Raw genomic sequence first — 23,416 nt, forward strand, 5'->3', positions numbered from 1 at the left:
TGAAAATTAAGATATGAAGGAGCTGATTGTATATCATTTGTAATCTGATCTGTGAAAGTGAGTGAGGAGTTATTTTGTAACTGGTTGCTGTGCTGTGTTGCCTGCCTTAGAGAATAGGTAAATTTAGTGGCCCCATTTGATATAGTATAACTTGGTATGAGATGTCTTTCACATCTGTTAACTTATTTATTCTAGGTTCCTTTTTGTAAAATTCCAAACTTCATGGAAAGGAGTAGTTGACTTATATTCTGCACACAGTAGGCACTTGATCAGGAGTTATCAGTTTGCAATTGAGATGTATCTTTAGGTGAATGGTGGTATAAAATATTGGGACTAAATTAAGTTCTTGTTTTGGTTTAGAGCTAAACATGAAGTTTCTGGAGAGACTGTGGTATTTCAAGGGGGTTCCCTTGGCAAAACACCAGATGGGTAAGTGTGCCAAATCCATCAGTCAATTATGGTAGATATCTTTCAATATAATTTTTTAGTTTGGTAAATAGAGCAGTCATGAAGTTGATTTCTACCCTGTTAGGAAATGTCATGTATTGCTGGATGAAGAAAACTTCTATGGAAAAAGCCTACTAGCTTAGCTTGGCTTTCTTGGGAAATTGACTGAGGTAGAGATTTGTACATGGGCAGTTTACTGGGGAGTGTCTGGGGATCACCCCTGGGTGGAGTGAGGCAGCAGGATAGGGCCAGAAGTTGAGGAAGGGGCTGGATTTCTGCCATCATTTCCTCAGATAGTCACCTCTCGGGCCGGTGGCTGCTGGGATGAGATCACCCATCAACGCCTCCCTGTTTTGAGGCTTGGAACCTGGGCCTTCATCTCCGCTTGTAAGGTCTTCACATCCCCTCAGTGACGAGCTGCTGGTGGTGGGCTGCTCCAGTGGGAGGCCGTGAGCTTGCTCTGAGGCAGTTGCTGGAGACTGGACTGAGACTTGTCGGGTCCCAGCAGCTGCATCTGCGAGGGGCATCTGATCGCACAGCTCAGTGTCCACTGATCCTGGCTCTTTAGGGAGTGTAGCTCACAATCCCAGAGTCCACCCAGTCAACATTTCAAGTTAATCGATTGCTTTACTTCTTTTATATTATTATTTTTCCATTGTGGTTATATCATTGTGCTTCCTGTAAGAATTATCAGGCGTATCTGTGCAGCCCTCTGCCTTCCTGTGTGTCATGCAGAGTTGTTGGCTGCATTCTTCTGTTTCATCCTTGACATCCATTCTCTCACAGTCACTGGTTTCTCATTAAAAGTTGTTTTCATTCCATATTTATTCTCCTTGTAGACTCCTTTTGAATTTTTAAAAAAGTGATTATTTTTCATAGAATGACAGAGAAATGATAAGATATTTGAACAAAATATTATTTGCTCAGGGGAAAATAAACAGGACTCAAAGAATTTGTTGCAAGGATTGGAGTGGTCTATCTCAGAAAAGACTCGGGAGACACGTGTTGTCTTCAGCTGATACTCAGGATGATGAGAGAGATTCATGCACAATGTGAAGAAGAAGTACTGAGGCCGGCGCCGCGGCTCACTAGGCTAATCCTCCGCCTAGCGGCGCCGGCACACCGGGTTCTAGTCCCGGTCGGGGCACCGGATTCTGTCCCGTTTGCCCCTCTTCCAGGCCAGCTCTCTGCTGTGGCTAGGGAGTGCAGTGGAGGATGGCCCAAGTGCTTGGGCCCTGCACCCCATGGGAGACCAGGAGAAGCACCTGGCTCCTGCCATTGGATCAGCGCGGTGCGCCGGCTGCAGCACGCCAACCGCGGTGGCCATTGGAGGGTGAACCAACGGCAAAAGGAAGACCTTTCTCTCTGTCTCTCTCTCTCACTATCCACTCTGCCTGTCAAAAAAAAAAAAAAAAAAGAAATACTGAGTTCCTTCCCAAGGTGGTGAGGCTCCACCTCCTGGGCGTTGCAGGTGCATCAGTTACTTAGCAGCAGCAGTACAGAGGGGCTGAGGAATGCTTGGTAATTGAGTTAGGTGACCCTTTGTATTCTTAATGAGTTTTCTGTCTCCATGGTGATAGATAACCCAATGTTAGGAATTGAGTGACAATGTAGTTTTTAAATGTGCAAGTAATTTTGATCATGTAATTTTTATCACTCTTGGAATAGAGATATATATGATTGCACACTTCTTTTTGCTTGTTTGTTTCCAAGCCAGGGCCTTTCTACTTACAAGGAGCTTTGTTCTTTGGCAAGTGATCTTAGCCAGCCAGATCTGGTGTATAAATTTATGAATTTAGCCAACCATCATGCAATGTGGAACTCTAGAAAGGTAAGTTACTCTCTGGAAGGTTTTTATTTTTGACTTTTCTCCCAAACCAAACATGTTACATGGGCAGGTAGTGGTTGTTGATACGTGGCATGTCTTGTGATAGTCTATGCTTCAGTATAGAGAATGAGACCACCATACAGGAAAGCTGGGATACCCAATAAATAAGGCTCTATGTAGGGACAACTTTGGGAGGGAGAATTTTGTGATCCTTGTACATTTAATATGTTGACTACTGCACGTGTGCTGAGCAATTCCATCTTCTTATTTTCAGGGTGCTGCTTTTGGTTTTAATGTAATTGCCACCAGAGCTGGAGAACAGCTGGCTCCTTTTCTGCCTCAGCTAGTTCCTCGTCTTTATCGCTATCAGTTTGATCCCAACCTTGGCATTCGACAGGCCATGACAAGCATTTGGAATGCACTAGTCACTGACAAATCCACGGCAAGTATCTCTGTGTTAGGGAAATGCTGTAGAGCTTCTCTGAGATCACACGCAGGATTTAAACCCAATGTTATCTTTTGACTTTGGGCACTTATTCATAAAAATACACTTTCATCCTTTGCTTTCTTCTTTCAAGATAGCAAAAACCCTCATAGCAACATTTATTGAAATCTCAAAAATAGAAACAGCGTAAATGTCCACTAGGTGGATGGTTAGGGCAGTGACAGTATATTCACACAAATGGAATACTGTATGTTGGTAGGCACTACAGATGCACTGGAGAAGCAGTCATGATTGTTATCTCTGAAGAGTTCACTTAGTTGGAGAGACAATTACTGTATTTTCCTTTTCGTTTTCTGTCATCTGGCCATTTATCTTATTCTGTCCTACTTTTAGGTATCTCCTGGCTTTCATTTGGGTGTCTTCTGCTTTCTCAACTTTGTCTGCGTCAGTTCCAGGGCATGTCAGTGCTGTGTTTACTGTGATAGTTCCCAGCCTTATACTTCGGCTTTGGATGTGACTTGTGCCCCAGACTTTGTCTAACTGTTTGACATCTTCACTTGGATGTTGTCTCAAGATACCATAAACTTAGCATGTCTGGAATAGGACTTAACAAAACACCCTTCTGTTTCTGTTCTCCTCACCATTATGTCGTTTATTTAAGCAAGGAAACTTGGTGTCATTCTTGATTTTTGTCTGTCTGACCATCCATCTCCCATATGAATCCAGTAGCAGAATCTCTTGGCTCTGCTTCCAAAATTGTCCTTGAATCCACTCTCTTCTTTGTCCCATGCTTTCCTAATGAACAGGTCATGATTGTTTTCAGCCTTCTGTGTGGTGCAGCAGCATGGTTGCTTAGGGTCTGTGTGATGCACCTTGAGAGAGTGCTGTGGGAACACAGAGGAGAGTCTGCACTGGAGGGACGAGTGGGAGTTAGCCAAGCAAGGAGGACGTGGAGAAGTGGTGTAGATAGAGGTGGTGTGTGCCAGTGAGTGGCAGTGAGACAGACTATTATTTGTAGCTATTGAGTCCTGGAGGTTTTGTATGTATGCTAGATGATTGAACTTTCTTCTTCACACTAAGGGGCCCTCAGCATATAGCAACCCAAGTGGGAAGAAATGTATGGGCCGCAGTGCCTAGAGAGATACTTAATGCTGTTAAAAACAGTGTTAAATGGTCAGTGTGGTTGAAAGGTGGATGATTTGTTGGTGGTGGATTTCACATTTTAAATTTTACTATTTTGTTTTTATTAGGTAGATAAATATTTGAAGGAAATTCTTCAAGATTTAGTTAAGAACCTTACCAGCAATATGTGGCGAGTTCGAGAATCCAGGTACCACTTTGGAAATATAAGACTGGTCAAATACACTTGATTTTTTTTTTCTTCAAACTTGTAAGTTTTTTACTTTGTATAAATTGAATATATTAAAACTACTACAAAACACATTTCTAGTTAGGTTAGACAGTTCATGTTTTTCAGTTATGTCAGTGGTCTTCTGAAGTTGTCTGAGTTTATACAAGGGCACTTCAAAATGTTGGTGGAAAGTGAAATTTATTTGGTGCAAAGAAGTTTTGAAATCCATGCAGTCTCCAAAGACTTCATGAAAAAACAGACCCATGTTGTGGTGCAGCAGGTTAAAGCAGCTGCCTGTGATGCTGGCATTCTATATGAGTGTCAGTTCGAGTCCCACTGCCTGCTCCTGATCTAGCTCCCTGTGAGGGTGCCTGGGAAACCAGTAGAAGATGGCCCACATGCTTGGGCCCATGTGGGAAGCCTGAAGGATTTCTGGGCTCTGGACTTTGGCCTGGCCTGGTCCTGGTCATTGTTGCGTTTGGGGAGTTAACCAGTGGATAAAGATCTCTCTTTCTCTGTGTCTGCCTCTCACTTTGTAACTCTGCCTTTCAAATAAATAAAATCTTTAAAAAAGAAAAGAAAAACACCGCCCCTAATAAAATTTTTTTAAGAATTTAAAAAATGAAATTTTTTTTGCACCAAAATTTATCTTTTGATTTAATTTTCCATGAATGTTTTGAAATACTTTCATGTAAGTAAAAGATTACAGAAGTTGAAGGCCATTTGTTAAATTGGTAGGTATCAAGATTTATATACTGCCATGGCTTTGTGTTATAGTATTTATTGTATGTGTATAATTTGCATTCATTAGGTGCCTACTACTATATGCCCTAGGAGCACACAGTAAAAAAACAATGTGTTATCTCAGAGATTATATTATAGTAGTGAGAAATAAACATCTGAAGATTATAAGTGCTGTGGACACACACACACACACACACACACTCGTATATATGTTTGAGACACTGCCAAGAGACAGTAATCATGCCTGTCTTGGGGTAAGGGGACTAGGACTTGAAATATGGGCAGAATCCATATTCTTGTTTGATATGAATGTTTTATAGTAAAATACTGAATTTGTTGAACACATTTGAAACAGTTTTTTTATTTTCAGCTGTTTAGCTTTGAATGACTTACTTAGAGGAAGACCCTTAGATGACATCATTGATAAACTTCCAGAAATTTGGGAAACACTTTTTCGAGTGCAAGATGATATCAAGGTATCATGAAAACAAATCTATGTAAAGTTTTAGGATAGGTAAAACTGGAACTGCTAAAATATATGTGTCGAAATTCCATTATTCAGATAATTTTCAGAGACCAAAATTTCCCTCCAAAATTTCAATTAGATGTCTTGAAATTGCAATTTAATTGACTTGATTGAAAGAAAAAGAAAGTAGCTATCATTTGACGTTCTTTCATAGAGACCTCATGTTACTGGCTTAAGGACAAACAACAGTTTTAAGCTAATTTATTTTATTTATTTATTTATTTTTTTGACAGGCAGAGTGGACAGTGAGAGAGAGAGAGACAAAGATCTTGCTTTGCCGTTGGTTCACCCTGCAATGGCTGCTGCGGCCAGCGTACTGCGCTGATCCGATGGCAGGAGCCAGGTGCTTCTCCTGGTCTCCCATGGGGTGCAGGGCCCAAGCACTTGGGCCATCCTCCACTGCACTCCCTGGCCACAGCAGAGAGCTGGCCTGGAAGAGGGGCAACCGGGACAGAATCTGGTGCCCCAACCAGGACTAGAACCCGGTGTGCTGGCGCTGCAAGGCGGAAGATTAGCCTAGTGAGCCGCGGCGCTGGCTAAGCTAATTTATAATGACTCACTTAGATTAGTTTCATTACTGACATGACCAATTCCTCTGAAGCATATCTGGACAATCTAAATTTTAGGCATATTTTTGGTATCTAATGATTAAAGCTAGGCACTGCTGTTTTGCCTCTTTGCTTTATTCATGAGAGATTAAGCCTTTGAAAATCCTCATAGTTTTTAAAATATATTTGTGTTTATAATACACTTAATTACTGAACTATTTTATTTATTTATTTGAAAGGCAGCATTTCTTGGAGATAGGGAGAAATAGAGAGAGAGATCTTCCATCTGCTGGTTCACTCCCAAAATGGCTGTAATGGCTGAGCTGGGCCAGTCTGAAGCCAGGAGGCAGGAGCTTTTTCTGGGTCTCTTAAGTGGGTGCAGAAGCCCAAGCAATTGGGCTGTCCTCTACTGCATCCCCAGGTGCATTAGCAGGCACCTGGATTGGAAGTGGAACATCCAGGACTCAAACCACTGTTCAAATAGGGTGCCAGCGCTGCAGGCAGTGGCTTAACCCGTTACGCCAGAATGCTGGCCTCTGAACTGTTATTCTTTATGGATGTTATATAAGGCAAAATCATGTCATATCTGAGTTTTAAAAATTAATAATATTGCTTTGTAATATGTCACATGATGAGAAGAAAGTCTAATGAAAAAGTTTTTTTTGCATTTAATATTTTTTTAGAAGAAAGGAATTTATTGAGGCTTTAGTGATTAGAAACATTGGAAAAGCAAAATCAAAACAAAACTTTCCATCTAGACTTAAGAAATGGCTTTTAAAGGCACACCACATTATTTATATTCTAATAATGATGATTATAAGGAAATAATCGTCATGTGTTAATACTTATATGTGGATCAGGGAGCTAGTGATCAATATATTGTTGCCCCTACTAGTGAGTTTCTGTCAAGTTTCCCAGATCTCTTCAGTCTTTTGACTTTTAACACTAGAGATTGTGCTCATCTCTTTCATGGAACTTCAGTCACCCCCAGGATTCAAGTAACAAGAGAATCTGATTACCTATTGTTACTGTCAAAACTGTTCACAAACTTAATGACTTAAAAAAGAGAATATACTTAATGTTGAAAGTAATGCTTTTTACTAATTGGTGTAGGGCCTAAGACAGTTAAGTGTGCATTGTGGGCTGAATTAGAATGAACTCTCTAACTTGTATGATACTAAACTTTTCTCTTTTTTAGGAATCTGTACGAAAAGCAGCAGAATTAGCTCTGAAAACTCTGAGCAAGGTGAGAATTTCTATTTTACAGTGAGTTGGAATGAGGCAGGGTTCTATATGACTATAAGAAGTAATGTTTTGCTAGTGTGAGTACATTAGTTGCTTTGTAATTAGCTCTGTGTTTTCATTGCTCTTAGAGTACGTGAAAAAGTAGGTGCTATTACACTGGAATGCTAGTATCACGAACAAAGTATACCTCTGGTCTTTGTAATTGGTAGCTTCTGTGGACTTCTACTACTGTGTGACTTTCACTTGACCCTGAAGAATGCATTACTCATTAGATCAAGCATCAGCTTTCTTTTCTGTTATCATGGCTGTGTTTATGTGTAGATCTACTTTTCGCATTCCAGAGGCTAACAAGCTTTTTGAAACTAGGCTGCCACTTGAACTTGATTTTGTGATACTTGTCTATCAAAGGCTTTGACATTTCTAATTGCATAACCCTTGCCATAAGTTACATTCTTAGTAAGTAGTAAAACCACGTTTTAAATCTAGGTGTTTCTCACTCCAGACTGATGTTCTTGACCACTATATGGTGCTGCCACACCAAATTATTGATGAGGATGTTGATATTAATAGCCTAAGCCAATTTTAAAGTACTTTTCTCAGTTTATCTTCAGCTGTTTTGTTTCACTTACATATTAGAAGACCAGAGCTTAAAGAGTAAAATACATTACCACATTCTCTGGTTGTTTGTTGGCAGACCGAAGTCTCAGTATCAGATCTCATTCCTCTGTTTCTCCCTATGGAGTCATGGAAATAGACTCACTTAATCTTTTCTATTGAGATGTGAAGAAAAAAGCTTTTTGTCAAGTAATTGCTTTGTTGGTCAGATTATGCTTTATTAGCTCCACTAATGTCCGTGTCCTTTGCATGTGAGGTTTGTGTGAAAATGTGTGACCCTGCCAAGGGAGCAGCTGGCCAGAGAACCATTGCTGTCCTTCTGCCTTGCCTTCTGGACAAAGGAATGATGAGTCCTGTGACGGAAGTTCGAGCCCTCAGGTGTGTGGATCAGTTGATGAAATGAATGTATTGGATTTGCTTAGTTCCTTGCCTATAGTAGAATTTTTTTCGTTAAATGTTAGATTCTTGAAAATATAATATAAAGAAATGGGTTGAAGAGAATACACTGAGGTGACCCAAGCCTTAATGAAAAGTTGTGAGTCAGAATTTTTTTGCAGAGGGGCCGGTGCTGTGGCATAATGGGCTAAGCCTCTGTCTGCGGTGCTGGCATCCCATATGGGCTCTAGTTTGTGTCCAAGCTGTTCCTCTTCTGATCCAGTTCTCTGCTTATGGAAGATGGCCCAAGAGCTTGGGCCCCTGCACCTGCATGGGAGACCTGGAAGAAGCTCCTGGCTCCTGCTTCAGGTTGGCCCTGCTCTGGCTGTTGTAGTCATTTGGGGAGTGAACCAGCGGATGGAAGATCTTTGTCTCTGTCTCTCCTTCTCTCTGTAACTCTACCTCTCAAGTAAATTAATAAAGCTTAAAAAATTTTTTTTTGCAGTAACATTTTCATGAGAACCTTGTTTCCCACTTGCATTTTGAGTTGTGTTCAACTCTATTATCATCTCTTCCTGTCCCAGGAAGCACTGATTCCTTTTATGTCAGAAATCCTCAGGGGCTTGTTTTTTGTGTGCAACACTTAACTAGTATTGCCGTTTTGCTGTCTCAGTAATTTAAGTAGTGATTCTGAGAGGCTCCTAAATCCATGGGTGAAAGGCCGATGAAGCTACATAGTGCTTTAGGCCAACCAACTCTGAACCCCTCTGATCACGCTTAATGGGGAAAGAAGGCAGCATGCTGATTAACCCTGATTTGATTAGGACACATTGTATACATATACTGAATGTGTATATGGGTGTGTACACATATATAGTGTATGTGTACATATATATAGGCATGGTGTGCCCCGTGAATATATACAAGTATTGCTAATCGAAAAAATTTTAAATGTTTTTAAAAAAGTATGATAAATAGGGGTAAATGGTGCAGCCGTAAGATGCCACATGGGTGCTTGTATTCCACAGAGTGCCCAGGGTTGAGTGTTGGCTCCACTTCCAATCCAGCTTTCTGCTAATGTGCACCCTGCAGGCAGCAGGTGATGGCTCAATTGCTTGAGTTCCTACCACCCATGTGGGAGGCCTGGGTGCAGTTCTGAGCTCTTGGCTTGAGCCTGGCCCAGGCCTGTCTGTTACTGGCATTTGGAGAGTGAATCAGTAGATAAAGAACAATCTCTGTCTCTGTCTTTCAAATAAAAATGAAAATGAAAATTAAAGTTGATATACATTCTGATATGATGGACACATATTGCATCACCTATGGAAAAAAAAAAGAAATTGAACCTGAACTTGATTTAGTCTATAGAAATGCACAGAGGACAGAGGAACATGTTATCATATGCAACTAGAATACAGTCTATGACAAATAAGAAAAGGGGAGGGATGGAGATTCCAGGAATGCAGTAAGTTGCAATATGTGGATTGACTCTGCCTCCTGAGTGAAAACAGTTCTAAAGAAGAAGTGAAACAATTAGAGAAATGAGGATATTGAATGATTTAAAAATTAATATTTTTGAAGTATGAAGGTGGTGTTATGATTATGACAGAATCTTTGTCTCTTGGAGATACATGGGATATGCATCCAAATAATACAGTTGTAAGGGGTATATGTGCCTGGATGAGTGGAGGAGGTATAAATGAAACAAAATTGGCTAAATATTTATAATTGTTGAACTGTGAGGAGAATGCATAGACTTTCATTTATGTTTCTTTCTACTTTGATATGTTTGTGCAAATTTCTCTAATGGATTCAATGAAGAAGAGTAGAAAGACCGGGCTCTGTAACTGTGCACCTGTATGTAGAGAATAGGTTCAGGGGTAGACTTGCAGGGCTCCTAGGCTTTGGTAAAAGGACTCAGGGATTGTGTTTTTTGTCTGTAGCATTAACACCCTTGTGAAGATCAGCAAAAGTGCAGGAGCCATGTTAAAACCACATGCACCAAAACTCATCCCAGCTCTGCTGGAGTCCTTAAGTGTGTTGGAGCCCCAAGTTCTCAATTATTTGAGTCTTCGGGCTACAGACCAAGAAAAGGTGAGTTGATGACCCAAGATTATTGGTAAGTGTCATGAAAGAAAAGCCCTAATAACGCACCACATTCATCTGCAGGATCCTGCCAGGGTTCTGGGACTCTGACTCCACCCGCCCTTAACTCCTCACACAGCTCCTCTCCTGTGACCACGTCATATCCTGGTATTGGTGGGGGGGAGCCTTGTGCAGACTGTTTTATTTATCAGATGAAAACTGATACCTCCATCTAAAAACTGTGTCAATATTCAGCACATTTTTTTGCTAACATTTTTTAAAGGTTGAATATACACCTTCAGAGTCCTTCTGTGGGTTGCCCCCTGCCCTATAAGTAGAAGGTTTGTGCCTCAACTTTGGCATAACCTAGAGTTGTTCTGCTTTTCAGATACGCTATAGTTGCTTAGCCAAAATTTTTAAAATTATAAATGAAACATACTTTCTGAACGAAATGACAATTCCCTCGGGCCCTCCTCTCCTGTCACCCACTACTGTTCCCTGAGGAGTGCCCATCATGAGCAGGTTCAACCATGTGTTGTTTCAATTTCTTTTATAGTCATAGACAACAAATCCAAACAAACATTTGAATTTTAAAGTAGAATCAGACTGTGGAAGTTGGTATGCAGCTTGTCTATGTTCTGTTTTCTTATAGCTTTATTTCACTCTTGAATGCATGCATATCTAGTGAAGTGCTTTTGAATTTTTGTGGGAGAGGTTTTACAACATCAGAAGTTATAATGTTCTTTCTTCTCTCTACTTTTTCCAACATTGAATAATGGCAATGTGACAGGGAAGAATCTTGTCATTCTATTTTGTAGTTTTTTTTTTTTTTATTAGCATTGTCCTTTGTCTCTTCAAATTTTATTAGCCACTTACATTTCTTTGTGAATTGTGTTTCGAGTCCATGCCTGTTTTTCTACTTGACTGCTTTGTTTTTTTACATTTGCCTTTGTTTATAAAGAATATTATATCCTTGTTATGTACAATGTGTTTTCTCTCAGTTCGTCTGCTCTGACAATTTATTCTTTTCCCTTGGCCTGTAGTATTACAGTCTGTTCTTCATTCATTATTCTTTCCTTTTTCAGCTGTAAACTCACTCTTAGGTCTCCTAGGATGTTTACTAAGTATTGAGCATTAGGAAACATACTTCTGGCCCAAATGTTGCAGCCCTAGGCAAATCACTTTGTGTGCCTTACTTTCTTCATTTATTTTGTGCTGATGGTATAAATCCTCTAGCATGGTTATTAGACTAAAGTACAAATTACAAAGCCTCATTACAAAGTCAAAGCACTAAATGCATGAAATTTTATTGTTTGGAGGATACAATTTTTCAAGATTGTAGTTAGAGCTGTAATCTGCTTCTGTTTTTAGTGGATAGAAATCTGAGATTCAGGTTGGCTGGATGACTTGCCCAGTCAGACCATGTTCATTTCTAACTGTTTCTGAATATCTCACCTTTGGTGAGATGCTGCCTCTACAAGTAAATTGTAGAGTGTGGCTCACAGGAAATTAGAGTTAGATATAGGTTTATACCTATGGATTATTTTTTAAAAGTTCTTTATGATGGAAGCAAAGTCCTTTGATATAAGGATATATGTGACTTATTCCTAAGTAACTGAATGACCTGAATAATTTGAATTTGTGTGTTTCAGGCTGCAATGGATAGTGCCCGACTCAGTGCTGCCAAATCCTCTCCCATGATGGAAACAATCAACATGGTAAGTGTCTAAATATAAGGAGAAAGCTTGTTGGTTTGCTTACTTTAGAGTGTAATTCTTGAGAATCTTTGCATTATGTTGAATGAAGTAAGAGATTTAAAGGTGCATCATGCAGCTGTTGTGAGTATAGTTCTAGCTCAGGGTTAAGCCTTTTTTCTTCTGTGCTTCTAAGTGAAGTAAATAATTTTCCAAATACTAGAATTGATGGGTCCAAATTTGTGTGGCAAGGTAGAACAACATATTACAAGATCTTAAAAGAAACCTCTGTAGATCTATAACTGTCCTCTGGTAGTTAACCAGGATCACAAAGTTGGACAAGAGAAATATTTTTTATTGTCTCCTGGGAGACCATTACCAAAATTTAGTCTAAGGATATTATATTTTTATTGGATTATTAGAAAATAAAGCTTAAAGAAATAAGGAGCAGTTAGTGAACACCATAGAGTAAGCACTTAGAGGTATGTGAATTTTCAAACTTATAGATAACAAATTATAGGGAATTCACCTAAGAGATTGACTTACTGGGAGTGGTTTAGTAGGATAGGCCTCCTGGAAAGATCAGTATTAGGCTAGTTCTTTTACACTAAACATGGATTGATATAGAGGAAGTAGATTCAGAGGGATCTTTCATTCTTGGGTAGTCATTTTTCTCCTTTAGCAAAGATTTTTTTAATTTTATGTTTAAAAATTTTTCATGTTATTTATTTGAAAGGCAGGGATGTGGGAGAGATAGATTGATGTCCATTCCATAGGTTCACTCCCTGAATGCCTGCAACTACTTGGACTGGGCCAAGCGGAAGCCAGGACATGTTACCTGCTGCCTCCTAGGGTGCTCAGTAGCAGGAAGCTAGAATTAGAAACAGAAACAGAGCCAAGACTTGAACCCTGGCACTCTGATGCAGGGTGTGAGCATCCCAAGTGACATCTTAACCACCCCACCTGTTTTTTTTTTTAACATTTATTTTATTTATTTGAAAGTTAGAGACATTTTCCATCTGCTGGTTCACTCCAAAATGGCTGCAATGGCCGAAGCCAGTAGCCTGGAGCTGCTTCTAGGTCTCCCACATGGGTACAGGGACCCAAGGACCTGGACAGTCTGCTGCTGCTTTCCCAGATGCATTAGCAGGGAGCTGGATCAGAAGTGGAGCAGCTGGGACTTGAACTGGCACCCATATGGTGCTGCAGGCAAGGTTTTTTTTGTTTTGTTTTGTTTTTTAAGATTTTATTTGAAAGAGTGATAGGGAGGGAGACAGAGATCTTTGATTTGCTGGTTCACTCCCCAAATAGCTGCAGCTGCTGAAGCTAGGAGCCCAGAAGTCCATCCAGGTCTCCCATAGAGAGACAGGGACCCAAGCAATTGGGCCATCTTCCTCTGCTTTCCTAGGTGTATTAACAAGGTGCTGGATCAGAAGTGAAGCAGCCAGGACTCCAACCAGAGCTCTGAATGGGATGCTGGCATTGCTAAGCATCAGCTTAATCCACTGAGCCACAGTCCTGGCCCCTCTGTGGTTTTTTTTTTTTTTTTTTTTTTTTAAGATTCTATTTATTTATTTGAGAGATAGAGTTACAGCAGCAGGAAAGACAAAGGTCTTCCATTTTCTGGCTCACTTCCCAGATGACCACAGTGGCTGGAGCTGGGTTGATCTGAAGCCAGGAGCCAGGAGATTCTTCCGGGTCTCCCATGTGGGTGAGGGCCAAAGCACTTGGGCTATCTTCCACTGCTTTCCCAGACCATAGCAGAGAGCTGGATCGGAAGTGGAACATCTAGGAAACGAACTGGCTGGTGGCCACAGGCAGTGGCCCAACTCACTATGCTATAGTGCTGGCGCCCCCCCTCCCCCGTTTTAAATATTGAGCCATGGTGAATGATTTGTTTGTAGAATGATAATATTGAAATCAGAACAGAATGAAACCTGTGATTTTTTTTTTTCAACTTCATTTCCAATCAAGTGGGTACATATTTGACATAGGCAGTTTTTGATTGAAGAAGTGAACGTGACTTAATAATTTGCTAAGGTCTACCTTTATCTTTATTTTTTCCTAAAAGTGCCTGCAATATCTAGATGTGTCGGTGCTGGGTGAGCTAGTTCCTAGATTGTGTGAACTGATCAGAAGTGGTGTAGGTCTTGGAACTAAGGTAAGTAAGTGTATTTTTCAAAGGAAGAAGTGTGCGTCTTAATTAGTTTTGGCTACCAAAGTATAACAGCGCATAGGTTTGAAAGTCATAATCTTTTTAAAATAAAACCTTATGTTGTAGTGTATTAACCATTTTGTTTCTGTGGTTGCACAATAAAATGTGACTCAGGAAATACCATTTTATTTTTTTGGTGGAGTCCTTTTTTTGTTTGTTTCTTGGTTGCTAGATGCACACCCTGGGGTTCTCCTTTATCATCAGTTGATGGCAATAATCATTGGACTCTCAGGGAATGGTTAGCACAGTTCACAGAGGAATCAGCATGGGAAACACTTGTGTTTTAAGATTTCAGCATTTATAAACCAGGAGAAAATTAAAAAATAAAAATTAGCCCTAATTTTCCTATGCAGAGATAACTGCTTAATTCTGGAGAGCTTGCTTCCTGTGTCTTTCTGTGCATATGTCTCTGCAGTATTATCTCTGAAGGCCGTATGAGACCATTGGTTGGCTGTAACAGTGTGTATTTTAATCCTTCAAGGAACACATGATTCTTTTTCAAATTGTGTTTATGATAAAACAAAGCATGGGGTGAATATCTGAACACACTGGAAGCTATTTTCTTTTGTTAAATATCTAGAAATAGAGATATTAGTATAGGGATAGACAAAATGACCTATTGTATAGTTGCCTTCCCAGAAGATTATACCAATTTTTTTTAAGAATTATATTTTATTTATTTGTAAGGCAGAGTTAGAGGAGGAGGAGGAGGAGGTGAAGGTGGAAGTGGAGAGAGAGAGAGATGGAGAAAGAGAGATACGGAGAGGGAAGGAGAGAGAAAGAGAGAGATCTTCCACCTACTGGTCCTCTGCTCAAGTGGCTGAAACTGTTGGGGGTGGGTCAGGCTGAAACCAGGAGCCTGGAGCTTCTTCCAGGTCTCCCACGTGGGTGCAGGAGCCCAAGTACTTGAGCCATCTTGGCTGCTTTTTCCAGGTGCATTAGTAAGGAGCTGGATCAGAAACGGAGCAGCCAGGACTTGAATGGGCACCCATATGGGATGCCAAAATTACAGGCAGTGGCTTAACATGCCATTGCACAATGTCCACCCCTGCACTACTAATTTAAAATAAGAGTAGTCCATTTTCTGCATTGATCCTGGAGGGATGATTAACTTTATGTATTTCATATTTTTAAGTCTTTGGTGCCTAAACCAAATTATTTGGTAGAACATTGTGACCGTCACATTTAAATATTTGCTTTTTGTCACCCTGCAGGGAGGCTGTGCCAGTGTCATTGTGTCATTAACCACTCAGTGTCCCCAGGACCTAACACCTTACTCAGGTGAGTTTGTCAAGTGAAGTATAGTGATACTGATTAAAGTCATGTCTTAGGTGACACAGTTTTAAAAGGGAAAATAATTACCACTGAGAAATGCCTGTGAAGCTGTCTGCCCCCCATTTCTTTGTCTACAGGACACGCAGAGTTTAGCAAGTTTTCAGTGTCTTACAAATAAATGGTTATTCCTCGGTTGTAAGGAGGTACACTGTCTCCCATTCTATAGGATTTGCTCACCATATAGCTAATAAAATTGAAACAATTATTTGGAGAAAGAGACAGTGCTCCCATCTGCTGGTTCATTCTGCAAATCCCTGCCATGGTTAGGACTGGGCTGGGCCTGATCCTGGAGCCAGGAACTCAATCCAGGTCTTCTACGTGGGAGGCAGGAGCCCAGTTACTTGATTGATCACACTGTCTCACAGTCTGCATTAGCAGGAAGCTGGAGTCAGGAGCGGGAGCTGGTGTTGGGAATGGAACTCAGGCACTCAGATGAGGGATGTAGGTGTTGTAACTGCTAGGCTAAATGCCTGCTTCCTGTAAGTGATTTTATGTGAATATTTTTTTCAACCTAGATTGACTCCTATATAAGGCTAGTGAACTTTATTCATCTAGTTCTCATTTTTGCAACTTTCTCTACAATATTTTAGATGTAGGTTAATTTTGAATTTTATATCAAATAAGAGAAAACAAAAGATAGTAGCAACATAAAGTTGAAGAACTACTAGGATTAAATCAGATATTAGTTAAAAGGTTACATTTGTTAGGCCGGCGCCGTAGCTTAACAGGCTAATCCTCCGCCTTGTGGCGCCAGCACACCGGGATCTAGTCCCGGTTGGGGCGCCGGATTCTATCCCAGTTGCCCCTCTTCCAGCTCTCTGCTATGGCCCAGGAAGGCAGTGGAGGATGGCCCAAGTCTTTGGGCCCTGCACCCGCATGGGAGACCAGGAGAGGCACCTGGCTCCTAGCTTCGGATCAGTGAGATGTGCCGGCCGCAGCGGCCATTGGAGGGTGAACCAACTGCAAAAAGGAAGACCTTTCTCTCTCTCTCTCTCTCACTATCCACTCTGCCTGTTTAAAAAAAAAAAAAAAAGGTTACATTTGTTTTGTTCTTGGAAACAAAGTAGAACATTTGGTCAACCAAGTGTCAGATATTTTGCTTTATTTCTGATAGGTAAACTTATGAGTGCTTTGCTTAGTAGCCTGTCAGATCGGAACAGTGTGATTCAGAAATCCTGTGCGTTTGCCATGGGCCATTTGGTTCGGGTGAGTAGAATTTCTTATTTAGTTAAATAAACTTTTTTTTTTCTTGCTGCATGAACGAGTATTTGCCAGGTGGGGGTTTCTTGCTGATGGCAGCTTTTTAAAAACTTTATTTATTTGAAATACAGACACAGGAGGAGAGAGATTTTCAGTTCATTGGTTTACTCCTCAGATGCCTGCAACAGCAGGGTTGGTCCAGGCTGAAGCCAGGAGCTGAGAACCCAATCCAGATCCCCCTTGTGGGTGGCAGACACCCAATTACTTGAACCATTTCCTGCTTCCCTTTATGGTGCACATCAGTGGGAAGCTGGAATTGGAAGTGGAATTGGGATTGTAACCAAGGCACTTGAACATGGAATGTGGAGATGTTCCAAGCAGTGTCTTAAATGCTGTACCAAACATTTGCCTCCAGACACTTTGATAATTAGAAATAAATGACTAGGATTTATTTTGTTTTTATTTTTTAGACTTCACGGGATAGCAGCACTGAAAAACTTCTACAGAAGCTCAATGCCTGGTATATGGAGAAAGAAGGTATCCTCCTTTACTCCTTTATGTCTTTAAGTTTAGATGTTAACCTAATAATACCATACAAATTAGGTCTTATGCTCTGATTTTGTTTACTTAACTAGAAAGATTTCTAATCGATTTGATCTGTTTACTTGCTTTGCTGTGGTACACATTGAGCGATAGTACCATAAAAATTTTGGATTCTTCTGCTTCTTCCCAGAGCCCATCTATAAAACTGCTTGTGCTTTGACTATTCATGCTATTGGACGGTACAGCCCTGATGTACTGAAGAACCATGCCAAAGAAGTTCTGCCTTTGGCATTTCTGGGCATGCATGAAATTGCCGATGAGGAGAAATCTGAAAAAGAAGAAGTGAACTTATGGACTGAAGTGTGGCAGGAAAATGTTCCTGGTTAGTAAGCAGTGCTTATGATTTATAACTGCTTCTTGGGAGCCGCTGCTGGAATTTTTTATTCATAAGCTCCTCTATTGCTACTTCCTCAGGACTTTAACAACATTCATATTTAATTTTAAGCCCATTGGAATAATTAACTTCTCAAGGTTGACCCCCGGAACTCTTCTCTGTGCTTGCTCATTACAGTCTACGGGGGGAATAAAAACTCGACCTAAATTAAGTAGAACTTTACTTGTAGTTGGGAGTATAATAGTGATTTTTTTTATTGCCTTAGCGTATGATTTTAGTTTTTAAATTTTTGCTTCCTGTTTTTTTAAGATTTATTTATTTATTTGAAAGTCAGAGTTACACAGAGAGAGAAGAAGAGGCAAAGAGAGAGAGCGAGGTGTTCCATCTTCTGGTTCACTCCCCAGTTGGCCGCAACAGCTGGAGCTGCGCTAATCTGAAGCCAGAAGCCAGGAGCTTCTTCTGGGACTCCCACGTGGGTGCAGGGGTCCAAGCACTTGGGCCATCTTCTACTGCTTTCCCAGGCCCTGGCAGAGAGCTGGATTAGAGGAGGAGCAGCCGGGACTCAAACCGGTGCCCAAATGAGATGCTGACACTGCCAGGTGGTGGCTTTACCTGCTATGCCACAGCGTTGACTCCTTGCTTCCTATTTCTTTTTTAAAAAAGATTTATTTATTTATTCAAAAGATAGAAATATAGAGGCGAGGGCCCAGTACTGTGGCACAGTAGGTTAATCTTCTGCCTGCTGTGCCGGCATCCCATATGGATGCTGGTTCTAGTCCCAGCTTCTCCTCTTCCCATCCAGCTCTCTGCTATGGCCTGGGAAAACAGTAGAAGATGGCCCAAGACCTTGGGCCCCTGCACCTAAGTGGGAGACCTGGAAGAAGCTCTTGAATCCTGGCTTCGGATCGGTGCAGCTCTGGCCATTGTGGCCATTTGGGGAATGAACCAACGAAAGGAAGACCTTTCTCTCTGTCTTTCCCTTTCACTGTCTGTAACTCTGCCTCTCAAATAAATAAATAAAATCTTAAAAAAAAAAAAAAAAGAAATATAGAAGAGAAAGAGAGAGGTTGTCTATCCAGTGGTTTGCTCCCCAAATGGCCACAATGATCAGGGTTGGACCAGGTAGAAGCCAGGAACCAGGAGCTTCATCTAGGTCTCCCATGTGGGTGCTGGGGCCTAAGGACTTGGACCATCCTCTGTTGCTTTCCGAGGTACATCAGCAGGGATCTGGGTAGGAAGTGGAGTAGCTGGGACTTGAACAGGTGCCCATATGGGATGCCAGCACTGCAGGCAGAGGCTTAACCTATGCCACAGCACCAGCCCTACTTCCTTATTTTTTATAAATTTGAAAAAGAGGTATATTCCATCTTCTCATCTACTCCCAAAATGCCCAGAACAACTGGAGTTGGGCCAGACCAAAACCAGCAGCCTAGAATTCTGTCTCCCATGTGGGTGGCTGGGACCCAAATATTTGAGCCATCACCCACTGCCTTCTAAGGTGTGCCCTGGCAGGAAGCTGGTTTGGAAGTGGAGGCAAGACTTGAACCCAAGCACTCCAGTATTGGATGTGAGCACCTTAAGTGGTGGGCCAAATGCCTGCCTCAGGGTAGTGTTTCTCAGATGTGTTTTTCCCCTTGACACATTAATAGACGATGGCCATTTACATAACACCCTCCTGCAAATGTATGCAAGTTCTTAAAGTTGTTCTGTTGTAAAAAGAAGTTATAGCACCACTCTCTGTCTTTCTCTCTGAGAGGGTGGCATGTTTTAACTGTGGAGAATTGTTGCTTTCAACTGATGGTCACTGACTTTTATTCAGGCTTAGAAAATTCAGTTAATTTTTCTTGTTACTTGCAAGTTATTTTAACTTTACTTTTTAAAACCTAGGTTCCTTTGGTGGCATCCGATTATACCTGCAGGAGTTGATTACCATTACCCAGAAGGCTTTACAGTCTCAGTCCTGGAAAATGAAAGCCCAGGGTGCAGTTGCCATGGCATCAATTGCAAAACAAACCAGCTCCCTAGTGCCTCCCTACCTAGGAATGGTCCTGAGTGCACTGCTGCAAGGCCTGGCTGGGAGAACGTGGGCCGGGAAGGTAAAGAACCCTTCGTGCCCTGTTACATCACAGGGCTCCTGAAACGCTTGTGACTCTGTTTTCTATGAACGGGTGCACTTCGTCTAATTAACTGTGCTAGTTCATCTCAAAGTGTAACCCATGTGTCTGACTAATACAGAGTAATGATGGAGATTGATTTATTTCACATATTCAGCCTTCAAGTTGTTTAAACCAGGTTGTCATTATTTTGTGTTTGTTGGCATTATGATCAGGTCCAGGCTGGGCATAAATGATTAGCAAGACAAGCTTGTTTCACACGTAGGGCCTGTAAGTTAGTAGCAGTCATTCTTCCACAAGGGCTGTAGTAAGATACATACAGTGGACAGTCCACAGGGCACATGAGCTTGTGGTAGCATCTGAATATAATGAAGAATCGCATGTAGAAGTCAGTGGTGGCCAATGATGTAGAGTTGTGAAGATGATACTGGATAAAGGAAACAGACATGAGTCTTACTCTGTGGTACTTGTGCCTGTGTGACCTGGGTCAAATCTGTTCGCATGGCCTTGAGGGGGACTTCAGCAACTCATGGGGAAGTAGAATCAAAAGATAATGTGCATTTCCAAGAACTTTCTGAAAACCCTTCATAGGAAATGGAGAGCATCCGTGGTTGGGAGTCCGAGTCAGTGGGTGTGCCTGTGACAGTGAAGTGTGTTAAGGATAAGATGACTCTTGTGAATTTCTGTTATCACAGTTATTAACTATTCCAAGTTGAGTGAACATGGAGAAAGTATAAAGGACATGTTTGAGTTAATGCTATTTTGTCTTCTCCCAACTCCTTAGGAAGAGCTACTGAAAGCCATTGCCTGTGTGGTGACAGCTTGCAGGTAACTGTTCTATCTCTCAAGATAGCATTGCTTAAATGGAGCCTGAACGCTGCAGCCTTTATTAACGGTTTTCTTATTTTTTATGGGTCGTACAGTGCAGAGCTAGAGAAGTCTGTGCCCAATCAACCCAGCACGAATGAAATTCTTCAGGCTGTTCTGAAGGAGTGTTGCAAAGAGAATCTCAAGTACAAGATTGTAGCAATCAGCTGTGCAGCTGATGTCTTGAAGGCCACCAAAGAAGACAGATTCCAGGAGTTTTCTGACATTGTCATACCTCTCATAAAGAAGGTAATAACCACTTATGTTCTCTCAGGTCTGGTTTATACTTAAAAAAAAAAATATTTCCTGTGTCGTGAGTGCTTGTTTTATTAGTATTAGTTTAGCTGCAAATAGCAGAAAATCTCAAAATATCATGGGCAGTTTGTCTCTCACTAGTAGTTGGGAGCCTCACAAAGTCTTCTGGGATTCTGGCTCCTTGCAACTCCCAACTCTGCCATCCCTGGGGAATGGCATTGTCCTATCTTTGTTCTCAGCAGGTGCTGGCTGAGGAGACAAAGCAGTCACAGTGGATGTGTCAGTTCTTTCTTAAGGAGAGTTCTGGAAGCTGCCTTCTGGTACTTGGTCATATCACATTGGCCAGTGGTTGGCCATGTGGCCACCCTTGGTGGCAGATGAGGCTAGGGAAAGCAGTCTGTTTTGGGCACCGGTTTGCCCTCCATGGGAGAAGGGGCAAGTGGATTTGTAGTGTCGTAATGAGCTTTGCCTTGGTGTGTCTGCAGAATCCACCCCAGTTACCTTAGAGAGTGAAGACAGGAAGCCAGTGTGTCATGGCGATTGCCTCTACAGTGTACTGATGGATTTTGGTTAAAACAAAACTAAACAAAACTGGTGTCATTTGGAAAATGAATACTCATGTCTAAAGGTTGGACATTGATTGAGAGGAAGAAGCAGGTAGTTTACCTATTTGTGAAGCATTAACTATTTGAAATTGCATTTGTAACATTTTGTTGCAAATTTGCAGTTGTTTCCTTTCAGTAATTAGGCTGCTTAGATAATTTGTTACATACATAATGACAGTGGATGGATTTGGGAGACTTGTGTCTTAAGTAGGTTCTGTCACCAGTTGTCTGGATGAGTTACTTTTGGCCTCTGTTTCCCTGTCCCTCAAGAAAGAGTTTGGATTTAGGTCATTACCAAGTTCCTTCCATCTTAAATTCTCTGATTCTAAAGCAAGTCTTGGGCTCAAAGTACATGCACAGTATTTTTTACTTTTTTTTTTTTTTTAAAGATTTACTTATTTGAAAGGCAGAGGCAGAGGGGCAGAGGCATCTTCCATTTGCTGGTTAACTTTGCATTTGACCACAACTGCAAGGGCTGGGCCAGGCTGAAGCCAGGAGCCCGGAACTTCCAGGTCTCCCACATGGGTGCAGGGGCCCAAACACTTGGGCCATTTTCAGCTGCTTTCCCAGATTCATTAGCAGCGAGCTGGATTGGAAATGGAGCAGCTGGGTCTTGAATGGGGCCCATATGGGATGCTGGCAGCTTAACCCACTATGCCACAATACTGGCCCCATTTTTCACTTTTGTTTACAGATTTCTTTAAGATATTTTTCCTAAATTGACTAGAGATACAGTATCCTGTTACAAATTCTTGTTATAAATAGGTAAATTGTGCTAGAGAACTTAACATTTAATTCTTAAATTTTTAAAAAATTCTTTATATTTATTTGAAAGAGAGGGAAACAGAGATTGTCCATATGCTGGTTCACTCCCTTAATGCCTACGCTAAGCAGGGGCTGGACCAAACCAAAGCCAGGAGCCCTAAACTGAGACTGGACCTCTCATGTGTGGTAGGGATGTGGGTGTTTGGGAGTATATTATCAGGAAGCTAGAACTGGAAGCAGAGCTGGGACTCAAACCCAGGCATTCTGACCTGGGATGTGGGAGTCCCAGGCAGCGTATTAAACCACTACACCCAATGCCTACCCCAGCATTGAACTCTCCCACACTGGTACCCTGATTGCTTTCTTTCCTTTCCTTTTCTTTTCTTTCCTTTCCTTTTTCCTTTCCTTTCCTTTTCTTTTTTTTCCCTCTTTTCTTTTCTCTTTTCTTTTCTTTTCTCTTTTCTTTTCCCTTCCTTCCTTCCTTCCTTCCCTCCTTCCTTCCTTCCTTCCTTCCTTCCTTTTTTTCTTTCTTTTCTTCTCTCTCTCTCTCTCTCTTTTTTTTTTTACATTTTAAGCTTTTATTTAGTGAGAAAGATGCATAGGAGAATGAGGGCTTTATCTAAGAGAGAGAGGTAAATCCAGGTTCATAGCGAGCACCAGGGACCAGCCATGTGGAAGAGCATCTAGGCCAGGAAGCCTAGGGCAGGTGGCCTGAAGGCCACGTGCCCTGGAGGCGCAGGGCTACAGCCAGCCCCCTCCTGGCTAGAGGCCAGGGCAAGGAAGAGAAGAATTGCTTTCATAGTATAGTATATATCTTTAAAGGAGGAAATAATTAAATTTTTCTTTTATTTCTTTGATAATCCTAGAACTCACTGGAAAGCACTGGGGTCCGGACAAGTAAAAATGAAGATGACAATGAGAGGGAAAGGGAACTCCAACTGGAGTGTTTGCTGGGTGCCTTTGAGAGTCTGGGCAAAGCCTGGCCCCGAAACGTGGAGACTCAACGTAAGCCCCAGAGCCTGCATTGAAGAAGTGCTATAACCAGAGGTTACTTAATGAGAGCAAAGATTTTCTGTATGACAAATTATAATTATTGTTTCTTGTAGAACTTGGTTAATCAACTGAGAATTATCCACTATAAACTGCACTCCCATGTCAGCAAATAGTGTCATCAATCACTGTATGACTTTGCTAGGGCTATTGTAAGGCTGGTGTAAGCAGAA

At 41.4% G+C, this 23,416-nt stretch overlaps 1 protein-coding gene across 1 annotated transcript in view; it reads left to right on the top strand.

Moving 5' to 3' along the window:
* ECPAS (Ecm29 proteasome adaptor and scaffold) overlaps positions 1-23,416 on the top strand; it is a 115,877-nt gene that overhangs the window by 84,665 nt on the left and 7,796 nt on the right. The window contains exons 28-45 of the mRNA XM_062207765.1: positions 361-429; positions 2,161-2,278; positions 2,550-2,717; positions 3,971-4,050; positions 5,186-5,291; positions 7,088-7,135; positions 8,006-8,127; positions 10,065-10,215; positions 11,859-11,924; positions 13,972-14,061; positions 15,330-15,396; positions 16,565-16,656; positions 17,121-17,187; positions 17,384-17,575; positions 19,475-19,683; positions 20,486-20,529; positions 20,625-20,817; positions 23,060-23,198. Of these exons, the coding sequence (XP_062063749.1) occupies positions 361-429; positions 2,161-2,278; positions 2,550-2,717; positions 3,971-4,050; positions 5,186-5,291; positions 7,088-7,135; positions 8,006-8,127; positions 10,065-10,215; positions 11,859-11,924; positions 13,972-14,061; positions 15,330-15,396; positions 16,565-16,656; positions 17,121-17,187; positions 17,384-17,575; positions 19,475-19,683; positions 20,486-20,529; positions 20,625-20,817; positions 23,060-23,198 (2,021 nt within the window). The remainder of the gene's footprint in view (positions 1-360; positions 430-2,160; positions 2,279-2,549; positions 2,718-3,970; positions 4,051-5,185; positions 5,292-7,087; positions 7,136-8,005; positions 8,128-10,064; positions 10,216-11,858; positions 11,925-13,971; positions 14,062-15,329; positions 15,397-16,564; positions 16,657-17,120; positions 17,188-17,383; positions 17,576-19,474; positions 19,684-20,485; positions 20,530-20,624; positions 20,818-23,059; positions 23,199-23,416) is intronic.

The sequence above is a fragment of the Lepus europaeus genome, chromosome 12 (genome assembly GCF_033115175.1).
Source record: "Lepus europaeus isolate LE1 chromosome 12, mLepTim1.pri, whole genome shotgun sequence".
NCBI lineage: Eukaryota > Metazoa > Chordata > Mammalia > Lagomorpha > Leporidae > Lepus > Lepus europaeus.